This window comes from Salvia hispanica, chromosome 2 (assembly GCF_023119035.1).
Source record: "Salvia hispanica cultivar TCC Black 2014 chromosome 2, UniMelb_Shisp_WGS_1.0, whole genome shotgun sequence".
NCBI lineage: Eukaryota > Viridiplantae > Streptophyta > Magnoliopsida > Lamiales > Lamiaceae > Salvia > Salvia hispanica.
In genome coordinates this window covers 959492-978505 of record NC_062966.1, presented here as the reverse complement: position 1 = coordinate 978505, position 19014 = coordinate 959492, and the positions used below count along the sequence as shown (strand labels likewise).

The following is a 19014-nucleotide window of genomic DNA, read 5'->3' as shown; positions in this document are numbered from 1 at the left end:
GATTTAATTTTATGCGATTAATTTTAGAAGGAAAAATAGCACATTATGAATCTGTGATGGTAATTAATTTGAGTAGGTATACAAAGACACAGGCTTAAAATAAATACAGCTCTGTTGAGTACACCAATTTCGAAAATTTGACCTTGCGCAATGCATGAGAAGAAACACTTCCCAATGAAATACTATTGCAAACCAAATACTCCATCTGTCTTTTAGAAATGAACAGTTTTCCTTTTTATCTGTTCCACTAAAAATGAAACAAAATAGAAACAATATTCTCTCTACTTTTTCTTTTTTCTTACTTTACTCTCTTTATATTAACTCACAAAACAACACTACATAAAATCTTGTGCCGAAAAGCAAATGTTACACATTTAATGGGATGGAGGGAATACTTCCTCCATAAAAAAAAAAAAAAAAAAAAAAGAAAAGAGGGAGAGAGACAAAATTGTAAATGAAAGATTTTAGTTCATAATTGTTAACAAGAGTGAAGGAGAAAAAATTTGATGGAAATAGTGTTAGTGGATTGGAGGTTTTACATTTAGAATGATGCGTATGATTAGTATTGGTTTAAAAATTTTCATTTTTTGAAATAGTCTAATTTTGTTGGACGATCCAAAATGGTAGTACTAGTCTATTTTTTTAAGTACTCAATTCAAACGTAATATTCAATTCTCTATGAATATTTTGGATTTCTTTTTCTTCAAAATTCAAATTATAGTCTAAAATTGTTTGTATATAAATAAAAAAATATATTTTATGTCAAAAATTTAATTAAAATTTTTTATTTAACAAAAGTATTTTATGAAAAAAATACTCAATAACACGGCCAATAAATATTCATTTCTGCACAAACAAAAAGTTTACCCCAATTAAGCATTGGGCCTAAGTGAGTTAGAGATTGATTTTGAGCTGAAAAAAGACCACAGATGAATTGGGCTTGGGCTTCTGAGTTCTGTTTGGAAATTATTTTTGTAAATTGAAAAGAGAAACGTCGCCTGAGTGATTCGAACACTCGCGGGGAAACCCCTGTACTTAGCAGGCACACGCCTTAACCACTCGGCCAAAGCGACAATTTGTTGTCTACTTTTATAGTAATAGTCTATACCGCTATCACTGTCTTTGATACCCGGAGAAAACACGTTTAGGCTTGTTATTGAACGGGAATTGATTCTAACTCGCGATAAGAAAATAATCCTATTTTTCCACTGTGCATTGCTAACGTCAAGAAATTAAATAATTGAAAACCTCGAGTAACCGGCCAAGCCACTAAAGTAGTGATGAACTCTGTTAGTAAAATGGATACTATAGAGAGTCCATCTATTTCTAATCTCCAATGAAAATCCCTAAAAAAAGATATCCTTTTAGCATAGATTGAGCAAAAGCTTCTAGTTCTACAAATTGCGCTAACTCTAAGACCTAGTTTATCGGTGGGTGAAGGCCGACCCCCATGTCATTATGCAATTAAAAAGAAAAAAAAATGTAATTGAAGATCTCCCTCTCACTTCAACAGTGGTTTGCATGGTGGGCAACCTCCAACCACTTGGTTGCCCATGTCATTCTTTGATTCAGCCAATGAAGTTGTGCCATGTGGCATAAAAATTATTGGTTGATATTTTGCTTTTATAGAATTTATATATCTTTTACTATATTATGTTAAAAAAGTTATAAAAATTATATTAAAATTCATAATTTTCATTCTCTATAAATAGAGACCACACTCGTTATAGTTTTGTACACAAAAATTTCATCTTTTCCTTTTTCTTTAGTATAATTTCATATATTTTTTATTTGTTTGTTTTAATAATTTTTAGTTTGTCATTTGTAATATTTATAAATTTTATTGTGTAATAGTAATATTTCATGTAAGATAAACCATAAAAAAATGTATAGTTATTGGATGAATATAGATGATGTGAAAGATGATGTGGAGGATATAAAAATTAATTAAATATTAAAAAAGTAGATGGTATGGTTCAATTGGGTGGTTGCTGATAAACATAGTTTAATGGTAATCATGAATTCGGTTTAATATGTGATAATCATATCTTGATTAAAATCTAAATAATTTTATAAAAATCTAAAGCTAATTGTGTGGAAACTTTTAATTTTTCAGATTAGATACTTGCAGTGGAAATTTAGAAGTCAATTTACTTTATGATCATTAAAGTTAGATTCTAATTATCTAGTGGGTTGTTATTTGTTTCAATTAATCGATTTAATTATTATTGAATTGATCGAAAAACAACCTTACTTATGAGAAAGCAACAAACACATTCTTTTTAATAAAGTCAGACAACAACCTCCAATAATCATAATCTTGATCAAGAATCTCAAATCCTACATGAAAACAACCTCTCCCTTTGCTTTTAAATCCTTATTTTACACACAAGATTAACAACAACAACAGACCACAACAATCCCATCAACAACTTCACATTGCCGCCACCGCCGCCGCGCCGCTGCTCTCCTTCCACAGCACCGCGATTTGGCTCCTCACACGGTGGCCATCGCCGTCGCTCCACTCCAGCCACCCGAATGCAGACCTTTCTCCATCCACGACCGAAAATCCGGCTCCATCCACGGCTTCAGCGCTGCTCTTGAACGTGACTTCGTACGATAACTTCTCCTCATTCTCACCGAACACCAGTTTGCTCGGCGACACACTCACCTCCACCCCCGGCGGCGCCGCCACTCCCACTTCGTACACCGCGCCCGCCGCCTTCCCGACGTTCTTCACCGTCCTCTTGTACGTGATCACGCTCTCGCCGCCGCTGAAAACAACCGAAAACGAAGGGTAGTTCAAATTTCCAGGATTCTTGAATCCCAACGTATCACAATCCAGAGAAGAAGCATCTTTCGAAAACACGGAAATCCTCTTCGAATCATATCCAATTGTGCAGAGGAACCCCAAATAATCTGTGGTTTCCAAATCGTAAACCAAACCGGGATCCAATGACCGGTTCGGGTCGACATGGCCCGCCCCGTGGACGTAGGCATTGGATTCACCTCCCGTGGCGAGGTCCGTGAGATTCTTCCCCGTGTTATCCACATTGTAAGCGGTGGTCATCAGCGCCGACTTGATCGCCGCTGGTGACCACGACGGATAAGCCTTCTTCAGCAGCGCCGCGAGGCCGCTGACGTGGGGGCACGACATCGACGTGCCGGAGATGATGTTGAATTCGACTCTTCTCGCGTCGGTTTCGATGCCCGTGGGGCCGACGTGGCCGGTCCAGGCGGCGAGGATGTCGACGCCGGGGCCGATCACGTCCGGCTTCAGGATCTCGGCGGTGCGGTAGCTCGGGCCGCGGCTCGAGAACGAGGCGACACGGGGAGCGGAAGGGGAATTGCTGATGACGGTTCCTTTGAAGACGATTGTGGCGGTTGGATTTGGATCTGAGCTCGCGTAGGATCGGATTTGGTTTCCGGCGGATGCTCCGACCATTGTGGCGGGGATGAAGTGCGCATCGGCGAGGAGCTCTTCGCCGGAATCGTCTAGGTTTGCCATGATCATGCCGGCGCCGCCGGCGACGTTGACGGCTTTTCCTTTATCCACTCTCGAATTGCCGCCGCGATCGCAGATCACGATTTTTCCGGCGACTTTCGTTAGAAGCTCTCCCGCTCCGGCCAGATACCGGTGTCCAAAACGCCGACGATTACGTCATCTGCGTAGTCGGAATTCGGCCACAGACCGAACGAATCGGCTAAACCTAGAAATTTGGGGGTTCGAGTGGTGTGAACCTGGCGAATCGCGTCGGGGACGACGGAGACGATTCCAGGTACGCTGCGCAATGCGGCGGCCTGATCGGCGGAGAGACGCGCGGAGAAGCCTCGCACGGCGCGGTCGTAGGTGTAGAGGATCCTGGCGGGGCGGGGGTGCGGCGGAAGGGAGCGGAGGATGCTGGAGTACCAGTGGCGATGGGTGGAGAATGTGAGGGGCTTGTGAGAGTGGGAGACGTGGACGATGAAGGTCTCCTGGGCGGCGGAGGAGGGGAGGAGGAGGAGAGAGAGAGTGATGAAGTAGAGAGAGAGTAAGGGCGTGTTTGGTGGCGGCGTCATTCTGTGGGAGAGACTGAGAGTGGGAATGAATATTCGACGACGGTAAAGCGGGCCCTATAAAGTGGGAGTGATGAGTGGTTGGCGGGTTTTGATTGGGCCACGTGGTGGCCGCCATTTGTGGGGGTATAATATTTAAAGATACTCTTATTTTCTATTCTTTTTCTATATTGAGGAGTAGTATTTAATTTAAATCAAGGTGTTTGCTTATTTCATACTACCACTAGTACTCCAGATGGAGTATGGAGTATAAATTAGGTGTGGGTTTTTTTTGTTTTTGTTTTATTTACTAAACCATCCAAGTCAAGTTGCGTTTTAAAATTATGAGAGTAGTATGCCAATACCTCACGAATAAAAATTATATGGTCCTTCCACACCATGAGGGCATAGTGATTTAGTATGCCTCACTAATAACTTATTGACAATTAAAAATGAAAAGGGTCTATATCTCACATCACTTGATATAAATTTGGTAATCTTATATCTAAATTTAAGACATCCATTTAAAGTATAATAAATTAAATATAGAAATTATATCATATGAATAATGAATTAACGTTAATATACTAGTACAATTTTATATGCATATTAATTTCATAATACAATAATATTATGCACATAAAAATAATCATATTGTGTTACTTTTCATGTAAAAAAAATTATATTATTATGTATAAGATCTTTTTTTAATTGTTTTAGTATTTATATATAAGAAAAAGTTCACATAAATAAAAATTATGAATGAACTTATATTTTGTTAGCATATAGTACTAGTATATTGTAATTTTCATTATATTCATTAGCATGTAAAAAAATCAAGAATTTTTAATATAAAAAATTAAAAATTAAAAGGAAATGAAATATTCATATAAAATGTTATTATTTTATAAGAGAGATGTCTAGTGTATTACAAATTGTACTCCGTATATTAATTAAAGTCAATTCATTATTCATATGATAGTACAATTTCTAAATTTAATTTATTACACTTTCCTTAAAATGCTCATAATGGATGCTTCTAAATTTAGATATAAGGTTGCCATATTTATGTCAATTGATGTGGTATATGGACCCTTTTTATTTCCAATTGTCAAGGAGTTATTGGTGAGGCACAAATCACTATGCCACCATAGTGTTGAAGGACCATGGAATTTTTACTCCTGCCAATATATATACGATTTTTTCAATATGAAAGTATTCATATTCATAAGGTAAATATTGTTCAAAAACAAATTACTTGTAGTCCATTAGATCTTATGACCTAATAATTAGATTAATGTCATGTGTCATCTAATAATGTAATTTAGTAAAATAATACAGAGTAAAATAATGTAGTTTATCATAACCATCCAATCTAATGATTCAAGGATTATGATTTGTGCTGTGTTTTATACTAAGGAGGTGTAAGGACCCTTACACACCACTTTTTTCAATATGAGTAACTAGTAAGAATAAGAGCATCCACATCCATGCACTTGCCAAAGGTGGTAAGAGCATGGATGTGAGTCCGAACCCATATTTATTAATTTTTAATTTCATGCTCTTCTGCAATAGCACAACACTCACATCTATGCTCTTCTGCAAGAGCATGCTCTTACATTCAAGGGTCCCACCATTCTATTATTCAATTTAAATACTTCAATTACTAAAACCATTTCCACAATATTAAAATGCATTAAAAATACCCGAAAATACTATTACAAATTACTAACAAATTAAAACTTACATAATTAAAATCCTAAAAATTAAAAATTACATAATTATATTAATAAAATTTTAAAAAAAACACTTCTCGTGCTTCGCTTCCGCAATGATCTCGATCGGATCCATTTTTGAATTTAGAGAGTGTTTGAGTGAGAGAGGAAGATGTAGGTGAGTTGCATGAAAAAAAATATGAGAGAAGTATGAGTGAGATAATTTGATGTAAAAGATGGATGATGAATGTATGTATTTATACATGATTTTGAGATAATTTTTTTTATAAAAAAAATTTTTAAAAAGGTTGATTTTTTTTGAGAAGTATTTATTTATTTTCGGATTATTTTCGATTTAAAAAAAATAGAAATTGCCAATGGCATTGCCGTTGGCCAATCGAAGGGCGCCACGTTAGTGTGCTCTTCGGCATGGCGATGCTAGTTGGCAAGAGCACGTCCGTGCCGTCGGCAAGAGCACAACGACGAGCATGGTACTCGCCGCGCTAGCGACACGGCAGCTACTTATCCGACAAGCACCAATGCAGATGCTCTAACAACTATTTTCAATTTTGTCGAATTTACAAATTTCACATGCGACTAGTGTGCACGAAATGTTTTTTAATTATGGTATACGAATAAACAGATTATGAAATTATAATGGCAGTAGTATATAAATAAATGTATAAAGGAATCATAACAACTGTTTAATTTTGGAACATATCGACTATTGGTCCACTTGTTCACTTATAGATAAAATCGTCAGGAATATAATTTTATCGTATCCATATTAATATTTATATTATTCCTTATAAGAGAAAAAAATACTACGTAGTACATATTTTAAAAATAAAATATGAAGGGGGAATTTATGGGAAACTTTTGAATAATGCAACTTTGTTTTGTTTTATATACTGTGGTTGCGCAATCTTATGCATCATCTCAATCAAGCTCTATCCCTTTCACACACACACACAATGGGAAGTTTGCAACCTCAAATAGGTGTTGGAGCTACAAACAATTCAAAGATAAAAATAGAATATAACAAAAATATACAGGCTGAGAAAATCCACTATACTACGTGATGGCTGCAAAATTGGATCAAAGCATATAACTTCTCTTTCTTGCAGACTCAAATCAAGAGAAAGGCTCTTTGCGCGTTGTCGTACAACGAATATCAGATCGAGAGAACTACAGGGCAGTTGAGATTAGGAGCATACCAAAACTGGAGGGTGACCATGCTCCCATCTCCCATTTATGTATCCATCCGTCCCTTGAGTGCATCGCCTCTCCTGCCAAAGTAAGTTACACGCCACACACAACATACGGAAAGTGGAAAGTCTGGTTCTTACCATTGGAAGCACCTTCAGGCCAAAACTCCTCCCATCATATCGAATTTAGGTAGGAATTGAATTATTGTAGCTCAATTTACTTACGATGTTAAATGCAGAAATGAAGTGTTAGACTTGCACACGGACTACTAAAGACGAAACGAGCTTATTACAAGGTTCATACAATATAATACAAGCATCAATCTCAAGAAAGAACTTCAAAACAAAGTTGAAAAAATACATGAGACTAAAACCTTCGCATGTACGACAATAATGATGTGGGCGAGTTCATAGTTATATATGTTTTAAAACTGTGTTGGCAAAACCCCTGCTTCATAATTGTAGCATTCACAAATCAACAAGACGAACCCAAACAAGCTACAGTATACCAATGTCAGTTTTTCGCCTCGATCATGTACAAATACAAGCGCATTTACAATATACCTGATGCAAATGACATCATTTGAATGCAGCCAATCAAAGAAAACCCACAGCAGATCCCAGCCTAACAGAGAGGAATATCATATACAGTGCAATGAGGCCTGCTCCAAGCGTCTGGCTAGGACGCATATCATTGTGGGGTAAAATGACGAGCGCCCAGATAAGTCCAGTCAAGATAAATCCCAAAGTGTAGTACAAGCTCGGATCTTGTGGGATGGAAAATGAGCCAGCTTTCTCAGACCAGGCTCCCAGCAGCATCGAGATTCCCAATCCAATAAGCGTATTGAACATGGGACCTGCGTAGCATCCAGACATGGCGATCTGCACGCCCTCTCTGCCATTCATGGATAATGCAAGATTTGATACCAAATCACCCATTGAGTTTCCCCAAGCCAATACAGTCACTCCAAGAACCGAAGGATTAACACCAAGAATCATACCTAATCCAACAAGCAGAGCCACGAGCTCGTTTGCTATCATATAGAACCAAACTATGCTCATTAAAAACCCTCCAAAAACCCACAGGAGTAAGAATCTTTGTGGTGGATGTTCCGTCCTTGTGTGCTTATATGCAAAAAAACAGAGCGCACAACCAACTGAAACACCCAATATATACGAAACCATTCTACTTTGAGGACTAAAGTTCTGTTGTGTATTCCATAGGAAAGCGAGAAGAATTGGTGCAAGCAGAGCACAGCCAACGGCATACACCCTCGACCAGTTCTCCTCATCCACTAAGGGGATTGTGAATCGCCTTGGAATTGACAAAGGCAATTCAAGAAGTGCACATATCTTTGAACATGAGACCGATTGTTGTTCTCCATCTCTGTCTTCTTCATTCCATCCCCACACATTCTTTTCACCATCAGGAATCTTCATGACTTGGTTCGAATATATTGCCACATTTGAGGCCCACATCCACTGTGGTAATGAAGAACGAGCCTGGGAGCCATCACCGTTGGTTTCAAGTTCAAGCAACGAGCCAAATGCAGACTCATCGTCTTGACCTCCCGAAAACACACTTCCCTTAACAGGAAGCAAAGGCTTAACGACATCCAATTTCAGCCTCTGCACTTGCTCCCTCAAAATCTCATTAGCAGCAACAGCAAATGCATACAATATATAAATCGCTACAAAAGCAATGGCAGCCCCGACAGTCACTTCACCAACAATCAAGATCAATAGAAGAGCCATAATCGTAAATATGAAAAACACAACATCCCTTATAAAGCACTTTTTATCAATCTGAACATCCTGATCAGCCACAGCAAGGGAAACAGCCCCAACAACAATGCAAGTAACGAACACTGCCCCTCCCAGCACGCTATGAAGCCCAACGTCTCCAGTTCCCGTTCCTACGAATGCTGCAATACTGGCAAACACATCTGGAGCACCATTTCCAAGCGGAAGCAGGGCGACCCCAGCAACAGTCGGAGAGAGCTTCAATAGACTCGAAAGCTTCTCCAACGAACAACAGAAATAATCAGCTGCAGTGTTGCCCAAAAGATAGAACAATGCAGTGAGCCAAACAGCTAGCAGGAAGAAAGTCCAAGGGCTGCCGTTGCAATCGCAATAGTAGAATGTCAGGTAGTCGAAAAACCCGTTTAATTTGCACTGAGGCCGAGCTTTCAAGAACTTGCAACTATTAACGTATCCCACGTGATCGAGCAGCCCCAAACAAAGCTCAGATTCATCACTATGTACATAGTTAGGATCAGTTCCATTTACAATCACATTGGAAGCTACACCTAATTCAACCATTCTCCTCCTGAACCCAGATAATCCCCCTTTTGAGCTGAATTTCGTAAATACATGCTCATGATTGTAAAACATAATGATCAAAACTAAGGTACATAAACCATTGAAAAACCCTCGAAATCGAGAGCTTTTTCTGCCGTAAAATAAACGCATATGGCTCATCTCCCCCCTCTAGTTACACATAAAATTGCAATTACACAGCTAGCAATAATTTCCGAAAATTCACAAAATTGAACCAGGGAAGGAATAGAAACGGCTCTTGATTTGACTAACCTGCAAATAAAGGAGATGAATTGGATGATTATTGGGTTCAAGCAATTGGGAACTAGGGTTCAGAAATTTAATTGCGAGAGCTCAATCAATTGACATCTGGTTAATAAAAGCGGCCTTGTCAATAATTGGTACAAGTACTTTGATTTTTATTGCATTTTGACCCCAAAGTAATGCTTTATAGTACTCCACTATTTAATTGGTAAAATGATATATCCACGTTGTAATAATTGGGCTTTGGGATCTTATAAACATTACATGGGTACGACTAGTTAACGCCTACTCCTGATTGAACCCACTCACATGACGTCGTGCATGAATGTAGGGACCGCCAAAGCAACGGAATCTGCTTTTTGCTGCAGCGGTACAAATTACTCCCTTAGTTTCATGTTAATAGAGTTATTTTTCTATTTCAGAAAGTTCCAAGTTAATTGAATCATATCTATTTTTGGTAAAAAAGTTACTTTATCTTTTACTTTATTCTCTCTTCATCTCTTACTTTATTTTCTCATACTTTATTCACCACCTACTTAACCCACTATTCTTAAATTCCGTGTCGAAAAAATGTCTCTATTAACAAGGAACGGATGGAGTATTATCCAAACCGGAAGGTTGAATCAATTGTAAAATAAGATAAAAAAGAGGCAATAGTAGCACTAATGCAAACCTTTCTGTGTTATCCCTGATTAAGTTATGAATTAACCGGGTGCAAATACTAATGAGTAGTACTAGAAATTTTTAACTTTACCTTCTTAAACTTAGCATAGTATCGAGGATAACTAACGGAATTTTGGATTGCAGTAACATTTCACTTACAATACAATTATACAACGAGAGTAACAATACAAAAAGTTTGTAGTATACTGAAGCAACAAAAGGTCAAACTTTATTACAAATTTATAATCAAAAGCCCAACACTACTCTTCGATGCTACATGATAGACATGTCTAATATATACCGTACACTTTAACTTCAAAGTTGACACTTGCTAAGCTTGCCAATGCTTCTTCACTCCTAGAAACTCTGGCTAGAACATGAAGGTCTAGTTGATCTCCGTATAAATCCTCTTGTTCCTCTACTATCTTTTTAGCTGACACCACTGCTGATTCACTACAATATTCCAATTCAATCGATCTAACTGTCGATATTTCTCCAATTTCCGATGGGATCTCATTCAGTTGGCTAATATAAAGAAGACGAAGCTTCTGGAGAACCGGAAAGTGGGAGTTGTCCGACACAATCCAATCTTCTAAACCATCACAAGACTCCAATTGTAGAAACTTGAGGCTTTGAAATTGGCCTTCAAATGTTTCCCACTTGCCTGTCCTGAAGAAACCATTTGTTAATACAAACTTCTCAAGAAGGGGCAATGAACCAATCTTTGGCAATATGTCTTCCAACTCGAGACTGGAAGAGACATCAACATACAACTTCTTGAGGGAGTGCGGGAACCTAATCCATTTCCAACACTCGACACAATCATATTCGGTGATGCAGCGGAAGTTTTCCAGTTTACTCAAACACTGAAGATAGCCGAGACAATTTTCTCCCTCCATTTGTTCCTCGTCGTACTTTAGGCACAATTTCTTCACGTTGGGAATTCTTTTAACCGTCTCCTCATTAAAAAACAAATTATTCACTACTTTGAGTGTATGCAAATTCTCCATGATAACAATGTCATTGTCGCCACGAGGAGGATCCGGGAGAATCACCTCGCCTAACTCAAAAACTAGATGCCGAAGCTGATGCAATTCCCAAATTTCAACCGGTGCAACAAGATTCTGCCAACAGTGAATTACCAACGTCTGCAGATTCCAAAGCAGGTTAACCGAAGCGGGGAATCCGGACTCCCAGTGAACAGTAACATCAAGGTACCGCGAGTTCACCAATTCAAACACATTATCAAGGAAATGACCACACATAATATTTTTATCATGTGCCTTGAATGTCCTCAACAATCTAAGATTATGAGGCAGCTGAACCTCTCCGTAGTCGTTATAATGACATACTACGGAACGAGCATGCGACAAAGATTCCAACACTTCACTTGTCAACAACCTTGGAAAAACAACCCGGCGCTCGCTATATTTGGCTACGGGATCATCTCTTACAAAACGATAAAACCTTTGCTTTTCCGCTTCTCTCAAACACAAATCCCTCAACAAATCATGAATCTTGCAACATTTTATCTCCCCACTAATCCCAATCTCATCAATTAAAACAAGATTTCTATCAACAAGCTCCTTCAAACACACTTTGCCTATCTCTTCCAAGCTTTTCCCACTTCTCGGTTTTAGAAATCCTTCAGCAGCCCAAAGTTTAACGAGCATTGATCTGCGGATCACCTCATCTTCACGAAAAACTCCCATATAGAGAAAGCACGGTTTCAAATATACCGGCAATTGCTTATAGCTCATGTGTAATATTCTAAAACACCATTCATCATCCTCCGAATTCACTATTGAGCTCAAGTTTTCCTCTATGGACTTCCAAAACTCTTTTGTAATATTGGATTTGGCCAAAAGCCCTCCAATCACAACAATTGATAATGGAAGTCCTCTGCAACTTTTTCCTATTCTCTTCCCAATTTCCACCACCTCTGGAGGGCAGCTTTTCTCCCCGAACACAGTTTTGGACAGAAGCTCCCAACTATCAACCTCATTCAAAAGACTCATCTCAAGGTTTTTAGAACTCGATAAAGCAGAACCCAAGTTTGATAGCCTAGTCGTCACCACTATTCTACTACCATTTTTGTTATCCGGTAAAAACCTCCTAATCCCATCCCACGCCTCGATACTCCACATATCATCAAGTACAATCAAGTATCTTCTACCAAAAAAGTGCTTATACAATATTTCTCCCAAACCATCAACACCCAAATTTTGACCAACATCCTTATTTAACTGATGAAGAATGTGTTTGAGCATTTCTTGAATGTTATACTCTTGGGATATGGTAGCCCAAGCACAAACATGAAAATGCTCCTTAGTAAGACGGTCTTGATAAATGTTCAGAGCAAGAGTGGTCTTACCAGACCCGCCCATTCCTACAATGGGAATGATCTGTAGATCACGACGATCAGAAGTGAGCTTATCCTTCATTTCAAGTAAGAGATCATCAACACCCACCATAATATTCTCCTTGGCTATGTGTGAAGACTTTGAAGAATCTGAAGGTGTTGACTTGGTGGTGTGCACACCCAAAGTCTGTTGGATTTCCTTTGCTTCTTTCATTATCAGATCCATATCTCCAATCACCTTCTCTAGAGCTTCGTACAAGGAGTCGGGGCTGATCTTTCCTGCATCGCTCGTGATCTGATCCACGATATGGGATTCGATCATGTCTTCAGCTGCATAAGCTGCATCTGCAATGCGACTCTCCAATGGATCGGCTTCTCTGCTGTAGTCAAGATGGGGATTATAAATAGTGAGAAATTTTTGGAGGAAAGTGATCTTTTCAGTGAGAGACTCAGCCTGTTTAGGGTGGAGAGAGATGGGAGGGCGAGGATGAAGATGAAGGGTATCCATGATATTCGTAACAGAAACCAGAGCTGCATAAGCAGCCATGATTTTGAATCTTGTGTTGTCAATCTAGAGGAGAAGATGAATGAAAATGAGATAGTGATTCTGAATTCTCAAAAGGGATGCTGTAGAATTAAATAAATGAGGCATCTTGAAACATTAACACCATGTTTCCACTATCATTTAACTAATAGTTTCTTTGTGGAGTTTCCATGGAAGCGCTCAATAAACATGTCTACATAAATTTAAAAGAAGAAAGAGATAGGTTTGTACACTTGCTTTTCTTTAACTGCTAGACTTTGGACTCACTGTGTTGTCAAAAGCATCCCCCCGTGCTAGGCTCGAATCGCTATATCTGGAATACATTATATCCCATAAGCTCATGATGATTTAGCCCAACCCATTGAGGAAATACCTATTAATAGAGTTCAGAAGTAAGTGTAGAGGATTCATTTGTCATCAATGGAAAGGCCAGAGGAAATGGGTAGCTTTTTTCTTCAACATTATTGTCAAACAGCTAACTCATTTCTTCTTCTTGGACTGGGCTATGATTTATGGGCCTGAGCTCTGCTTCAAACTCTGATTTTGGAAATCTAAACTCAAGTCATTCGGGCCGGGCTGTGATATGATGAGCCTAAATGTAAATTGCACAGACGGCCCATCTAATTCATTGGCGAGTTAGATCGTCGTGGTCGTAAACTGATTAACTTCTTTTCAGACTCCATACACCAAATGGTAGACATAGTAGCTGTATAATCTTCTTCACAGTTGGGTTAGCATCACATTATTACCAGAGTGATCAAGGCAGGAAGACATGTAGGTTAACACAATACAAGTCATAAAAAATCAGTCTCAATCAAATCACTTAACACAAGTACATACCCACTGTTGGTTAGCATTTTTCAGCATAGGAAAGATGAAACATTTTTCAAATAAAAGCTAACATCCGAACAAAACCATAATACACTTTTGTGATAGACATTAATCTCAACATGCAAGGGATGATCTTCTCTTTGTAAAATTTCTGGAATCACTCTAAGAGTGGGTATTTCTGTAACTGAATGATAGGAAACTACTGAGGAAATACCTGTTACTAGAGTTCAGAAGTAAGTGAGTTTGATGTCGACGGTTTGTTAAAAGCACTAATTGATACGACGTAAGAACAAAATTAACACTAGAAAGGGCGTACAGTAATGAACGAACACAAGCTCAAACTTTATTACAAGGTTACAAAATAAAACTCTGTCTCGCATCTTCATAGTCTTGTACTACATGAGATGGAATGAGAAGCAGGAGGTAGGCCCAACAGCAGGGCACTCTTTGATGCTACACGACAGCAACTCTAATTTTATGCAAATTTAACTTGAAAGTTGGCAGTTGCCAAGCTCTTCAGTTCTTCTTGTCTATTCCAAACTCTAACTTGAACATGAAGGTCTAGTTGGTCTCCATATAAATCCTCTTGTTCCTCTACTATCTTTTTAGCTGACTCCACGGCTGATACACTGCAATAATCCAATTCAATTGATTTCAACGTTGCTATTTCTCCCACTTCTGATGGGATCTCCTTCAGTTGATCACAAAAATCAAGACGAAGCTTCTGGAGAACTGGAAAGTGGGATTTGTCTGATACAATCCAATCTTCTAGACCATTACAATAGTGCAATAGTAGAAATTTGAGGCTTGGAAATTGGCCTTCAATTGTTTCCCACTTGCCTGTTTTAAAGACACCGTGTTTTAAAACTAACTTCTCAAGAAGGGGCAATGAACTGATATCTGACATTATATCTTCCAAGTTCAGAGAATTAGAGGCAGAATAGGTGACAAGGACAGACAACTTCTTGAGAGAGTGCGGGAACCTAATGCTCTGCCAATGCATATCACGTCCATTGTTGAGGTAGCAGTGGAAGTTTTCCAATCTACTAAAACACTCAAGATTGCTGAGATAGTTTTTTCCCTTCATTTGTGTAACATTATACCAAAGATGCAATTTCTTCACGTTGGGAATTCTTTTAACCACCGTCTCATTCACAACCAAATTCTTCACTCCTTTGAGCGTATGCAGATTCTCCATGATAACAATGTCATTGTCGTCACTGGGAGGTTCTGGGAGACTCAATCGGTATTGTGTAAACTCGAGATGCCGAAGTTGATGCAATTTCCAAAGTTCATTTGGTGCAATGAGAACACGCGAACAACGAATAATCAATGTCCGTAGATTCCAAAGTAGATCAATTGAAGTAGAAAATTTGGACTCATGATGAACTCTAATAGCAAGATACCGTAAGTTCACCAATTCAAACACATTATCAAAAAAATAAGCGCCATTCATTGTATTGGTATCTTTATCATATGCTTTGAGTGTCCTCAGCAATCTAAGATTGTGAGGCAGTCGAACTTCTCCATAGTTGTCATAATCACATATTATGGAACGAGCACATGACAAAGATCCCAGGACTACACTTGTCAACAACATTGGAAAAATAACACGGCGTTGGTTTTTTATGACACGAAGTTGGCTTTTTGTGCGTGGAGGATCGCCTCTTACGAAATGATAAAACCTTTCCTTTTCAACTTCTCTCAAACACATATCTCTAAGCAAATCATGAATTTTGCAGTATTTTATCTCCCCACTAATCCCAATCTTATCAATCAAAACAAGATTTCTATCCGCAAGATCCTTTAAATACACTTTAGCTATCTCTTCCAAGCTTTTCCCACTTATTGGTTTTAGAATTCCTTCAGCAACCCATAATTCAACAAGCGTTGATCTACGAATCACCTTATCTTCACCAAAAATTCCCATCCAGAGTAAGCACGGTTTAAGATAAACTGGCAATTGCTTATAGCTCATGTGTAATATTTTAACACAACGCTCGTCATCCTCTGAATTCACTATTGAATTTAAGTTTTCCTCCATGGACTCCCAAAATTCGCTTGTGTGATTGGATTTGGACAAAAGTCCTCCAATCACGACAATTGACAATGGAAGTCCTTTGCAACTTTTTCCTATTCTCTTCCCAATTTCCACCATCTCCGGTGGGCAGCTTTTCTCCCCGAACACAGTTTTGGAGAGAAGCTCCCAACTATCAACCTCATTCAAAAGACTCATCTCAAGGTTTTTAGAGTGGGATAAATCAGAACCCAAGTTTGATAGCCTAGTTGTTACCACTATTCTGCTACCATTTTTGTTATCCGGTAAAAACCTCCTAATCCCATCCCACGCCTTGATACTCCACATATCATCAAGTATAATCAAGTATTTCCTACCAAATATATGTTTATACAAGATTTCTCCTAAACCTTCCACACTCGATGTTTGACCAATATCTTTATCTAACTGGCGAAGAATGCGTACGAGCATTTCTTGAATGTTATACTCTTGAGATATGGCAACCCAAGCAGAAACATGAAAATGCTCCTTAATAAGACGATCTTGATAAATGTTTATGGCAAGAGTTGTCTTACCAGAGCCACCCATCCCTACAATGGGAATGATCTGTAGATCACGGCGATCAGAAGTGAGTTTATCCTTCATTTCAAGCAAGGCCTCCTCAGCACCCACCATGCTACTCTTCTTTGCAATGGGAGAAGACTTCAAGGAATCCGAAGGCGTTGACTTGGTGCTACTCTCCTTTGCAATAGCAGAAGACTTCAAGGAAGATGAAGGCGTTGACTTGGTGTGCAGCTGATGTTGGATGCCCAAAGTCTGTTTGATCTCCATGGCTTCTCTCTTGATCAGATCCATATCTCCGATCACCTTCTCTAGAGCTTCGTACAAGGAGTCGGGGCTGGTCTTTCCTCCATCAGTTTTGATCTGATCCACGACATGTGCTTCGATTATGTCTTCAGCCGCATAAGCTGCATCTGCGATGCTACTCTCCAGTGGATCGGCCTCTTTGCTGTAGTCAAGATGGGGATTATAGATTTCGAGAAAATTCTCGAGGAAAGTGACCTTTTCGGTGAGTGAGTCAGTCTGTTTAGGGTGGATAGAAATGGGAGGGGAAGGATGTTTGTGAAGGGTATCTATGATATGCATAAGAGAAACCAGAGCTCCATAAGCTGCCATGCTTATTAACTCAGTCTATGAATGCTCACATAGAATTTGAATGAAAAATGAGATGATATTTAGAAGACAAGCAATTTGAGAATTAACTCAGGGCAGCATTATTGAAATCAATAAATATGGATACAGACTTTCTCCTTCCACAGTATTGACAGATAATTAAGGTGGTTGGCTATTCCTTTCCACATTATTGCGAGACTGAGATAGTTAAGAAGCTATGAATATGGTTAGTCCAAACCTGAATTTTTGGGCTCGAAACTCTGCATTTGATATTTTGGTTTAACCTGCATATCATAGTGGAAAGATTATATAGTGCGTGGTAAAAGAAATTTAATTTTCAAATTAGAACGATTTTCATAATCTGCTTAGAAGACCACATGTGCTCCATTCGCTTGACGAAATGCTCAGCAGACTGTTCGATCGCAGAATCGTGTTCTTTTAATCAAGCTGGAAACGGCGCATTCCAAACAGCTGGAATTGAATGTGTACACGATTGCACTTAATATAAATATAAATTTAATTATTTAAAAATTATACACCAACACTCTTTAAGAGCATCCACTATAGGGGCGGCGCGCCGGCCGCCCCGGAGGCGGCTTAGCCGCCTCCGGCGATCTATAGGGGGGAAGGCGTCCGCCCGCGGCGGAAGGGGCATCGCCGGCTTTGTGGCGAGGACGGGCCGCATGAGAGAGAAGCGTGGCGGCCACCGCGCCTATCTATTGCGCGGCGAAACCGCCGCGGCGGTCGCCGGATTTTATTTTATTATTTTTTTTTTTTAAATTCGAATTTGTAATTATTTTTTTTGGCTTATTTAAATACCCTACCAATTTGTTTTCCACTCCACACCCATTTTCACTCCACCCCCAATTTCACAACCCTAGATTTTACCAAATGCACGGGAGAGACGAAGATTCACCCGGCACGGAAGAATCGGGATACGGATACTATCCTTCTTCCCAGCCATCTCAGCTGGGGATCGAGTCCCAGTCCCCCTCCATTCCAGTCGTGGTCACCGACATCCCCGCCGTGGCAACAAAGCCAATATCGGGGTCAATCTTCTCATCAGAGGAATTTGGGTCGTTCGACATTTGGAGATTATCGACCCACTATGGACTCGCCCAACCATCCGCGGCCGGATACCCCTTCTCACTCTTTCCAGCGCACCCAGACTCCTTTGTCTGATTTCGATAGGTTCACACTGGAGCAGATGATGGGGCTGATGAGTCCGGGCCTACCGGAGACCCCGCCGACGAGATCTTCCGGATGGTTCAAGCCGAGAGGGGGGAACCGCGTGACGCGAACAGCCCCCGGAAAAATTTTTGGGGGATTTTGACACCCACCAAAAAGTTCGGGGGAAAATCTACGGCAACAACCTTTCAACGCCGAGAGTGGCCGCAACGAAGCCGGGGAAGGCCCCGGCTCGGTCCCAATACAACGCGCTTATAAGCTTAGTGTTTAACCACCTTAGCTGCCGAGAACCGCCCGAAATTCAAGGCCTCCGGCAGAGAACCAGTGGTCACGCGGCGGCCCCAAAAGACGCAATGAGCCGAACTGCAGCCAGCAGCAATGCGCGGACAATCAATCGACCTCAACGACGCCTGCGAGGAGCCTCGATACACACACTGCGCGCTCACGCCCTCCGGCGTGGGCGGCCAATATCCGGCGCCCGAATGTCCGTGTGTCTCCCGCTTACCTCGCATGCCGCTGCTCGATCGGCGAGAGGCGCGCAGCGCCCTTTCCGGAGCTCGCCCGTGGACCATGGGGCCCATGTGGTCTTGAACAGGAACCTGAATGTGCAGTTGATGAAACAACTGCAAGATAACTGTTGTTTCTACGAGTCGGCCACCGACCCGATCACCAAGGCGATATACTATGAGCTGATG

General features: G+C 40.0%; 4 protein-coding genes and 1 non-coding gene across 6 annotated transcripts; all 5 read right to left on the bottom strand.

The window, feature by feature from the left end:
• Window positions 1-992: 992 nt before the first annotated feature.
• TRNAS-GCU lies at window positions 993-1073 on the bottom strand. The gene has a single exon. It is a non-coding gene; the product is annotated as a tRNA-Ser (tRNA).
• A 1181-nt stretch (window positions 1074-2254) lies between these two features.
• LOC125203546 (subtilisin-like protease SBT1.4) lies at window positions 2255-4072 on the bottom strand. The gene is given in 2 exon segments (XM_048101923.1): window positions 2255-3613; window positions 3616-4072. Coding segments are annotated over 2 exon segments (1623 nt in total). The 5' UTR covers window positions 4060-4072; the 3' UTR covers window positions 2255-2434.
• Window positions 4073-6689: 2617 nt separating this feature from the next.
• Window positions 6690-9654, bottom strand: LOC125207453 (cation/calcium exchanger 4-like). Of its 2 annotated transcripts, none has more exons than XM_048106805.1 (2): window positions 7523-9654; window positions 6690-7178 (listed from the first exon to the last, which is right to left on the bottom strand). In XM_048106805.1, exon 1 carries the CDS (start codon window positions 9437-9439, stop codon window positions 7556-7558), a length of 1884 nt encoding a protein of 627 aa, XP_047962762.1. In that variant the 5' UTR covers window positions 9440-9654; the 3' UTR covers window positions 6690-7178; window positions 7523-7555. The 2 variants fall into 2 exon arrangements, with proteins under 2 accessions (XP_047962762.1, XP_047962763.1); XM_048106806.1 differs by having other exon boundaries at window positions 6690-7039; window positions 7523-9653.
• A 686-nt stretch (window positions 9655-10340) lies between these two features.
• On the bottom strand, window positions 10341-13223 carry LOC125203177 (putative late blight resistance protein homolog R1A-10). The gene has a single exon (XM_048101482.1). It carries the CDS (start codon window positions 13111-13113, stop codon window positions 10495-10497), a length of 2619 nt encoding a protein of 872 aa, XP_047957439.1. The 5' UTR covers window positions 13114-13223; the 3' UTR covers window positions 10341-10494.
• A 991-nt stretch (window positions 13224-14214) lies between these two features.
• Window positions 14215-17596, bottom strand: LOC125203175 (putative late blight resistance protein homolog R1B-16). Its single transcript, XM_048101479.1, has 2 exons — window positions 17506-17596; window positions 14215-17415 (listed from the first exon to the last, which is right to left on the bottom strand). The coding sequence occupies exon 2, from the start codon at window positions 17132-17134 to the stop codon at window positions 14417-14419; it is 2718 nt and encodes a 905-aa protein (XP_047957436.1). The 5' UTR covers window positions 17135-17415; window positions 17506-17596; the 3' UTR covers window positions 14215-14416.
• Window positions 17597-19014: the final 1418 nt, after the last annotated feature.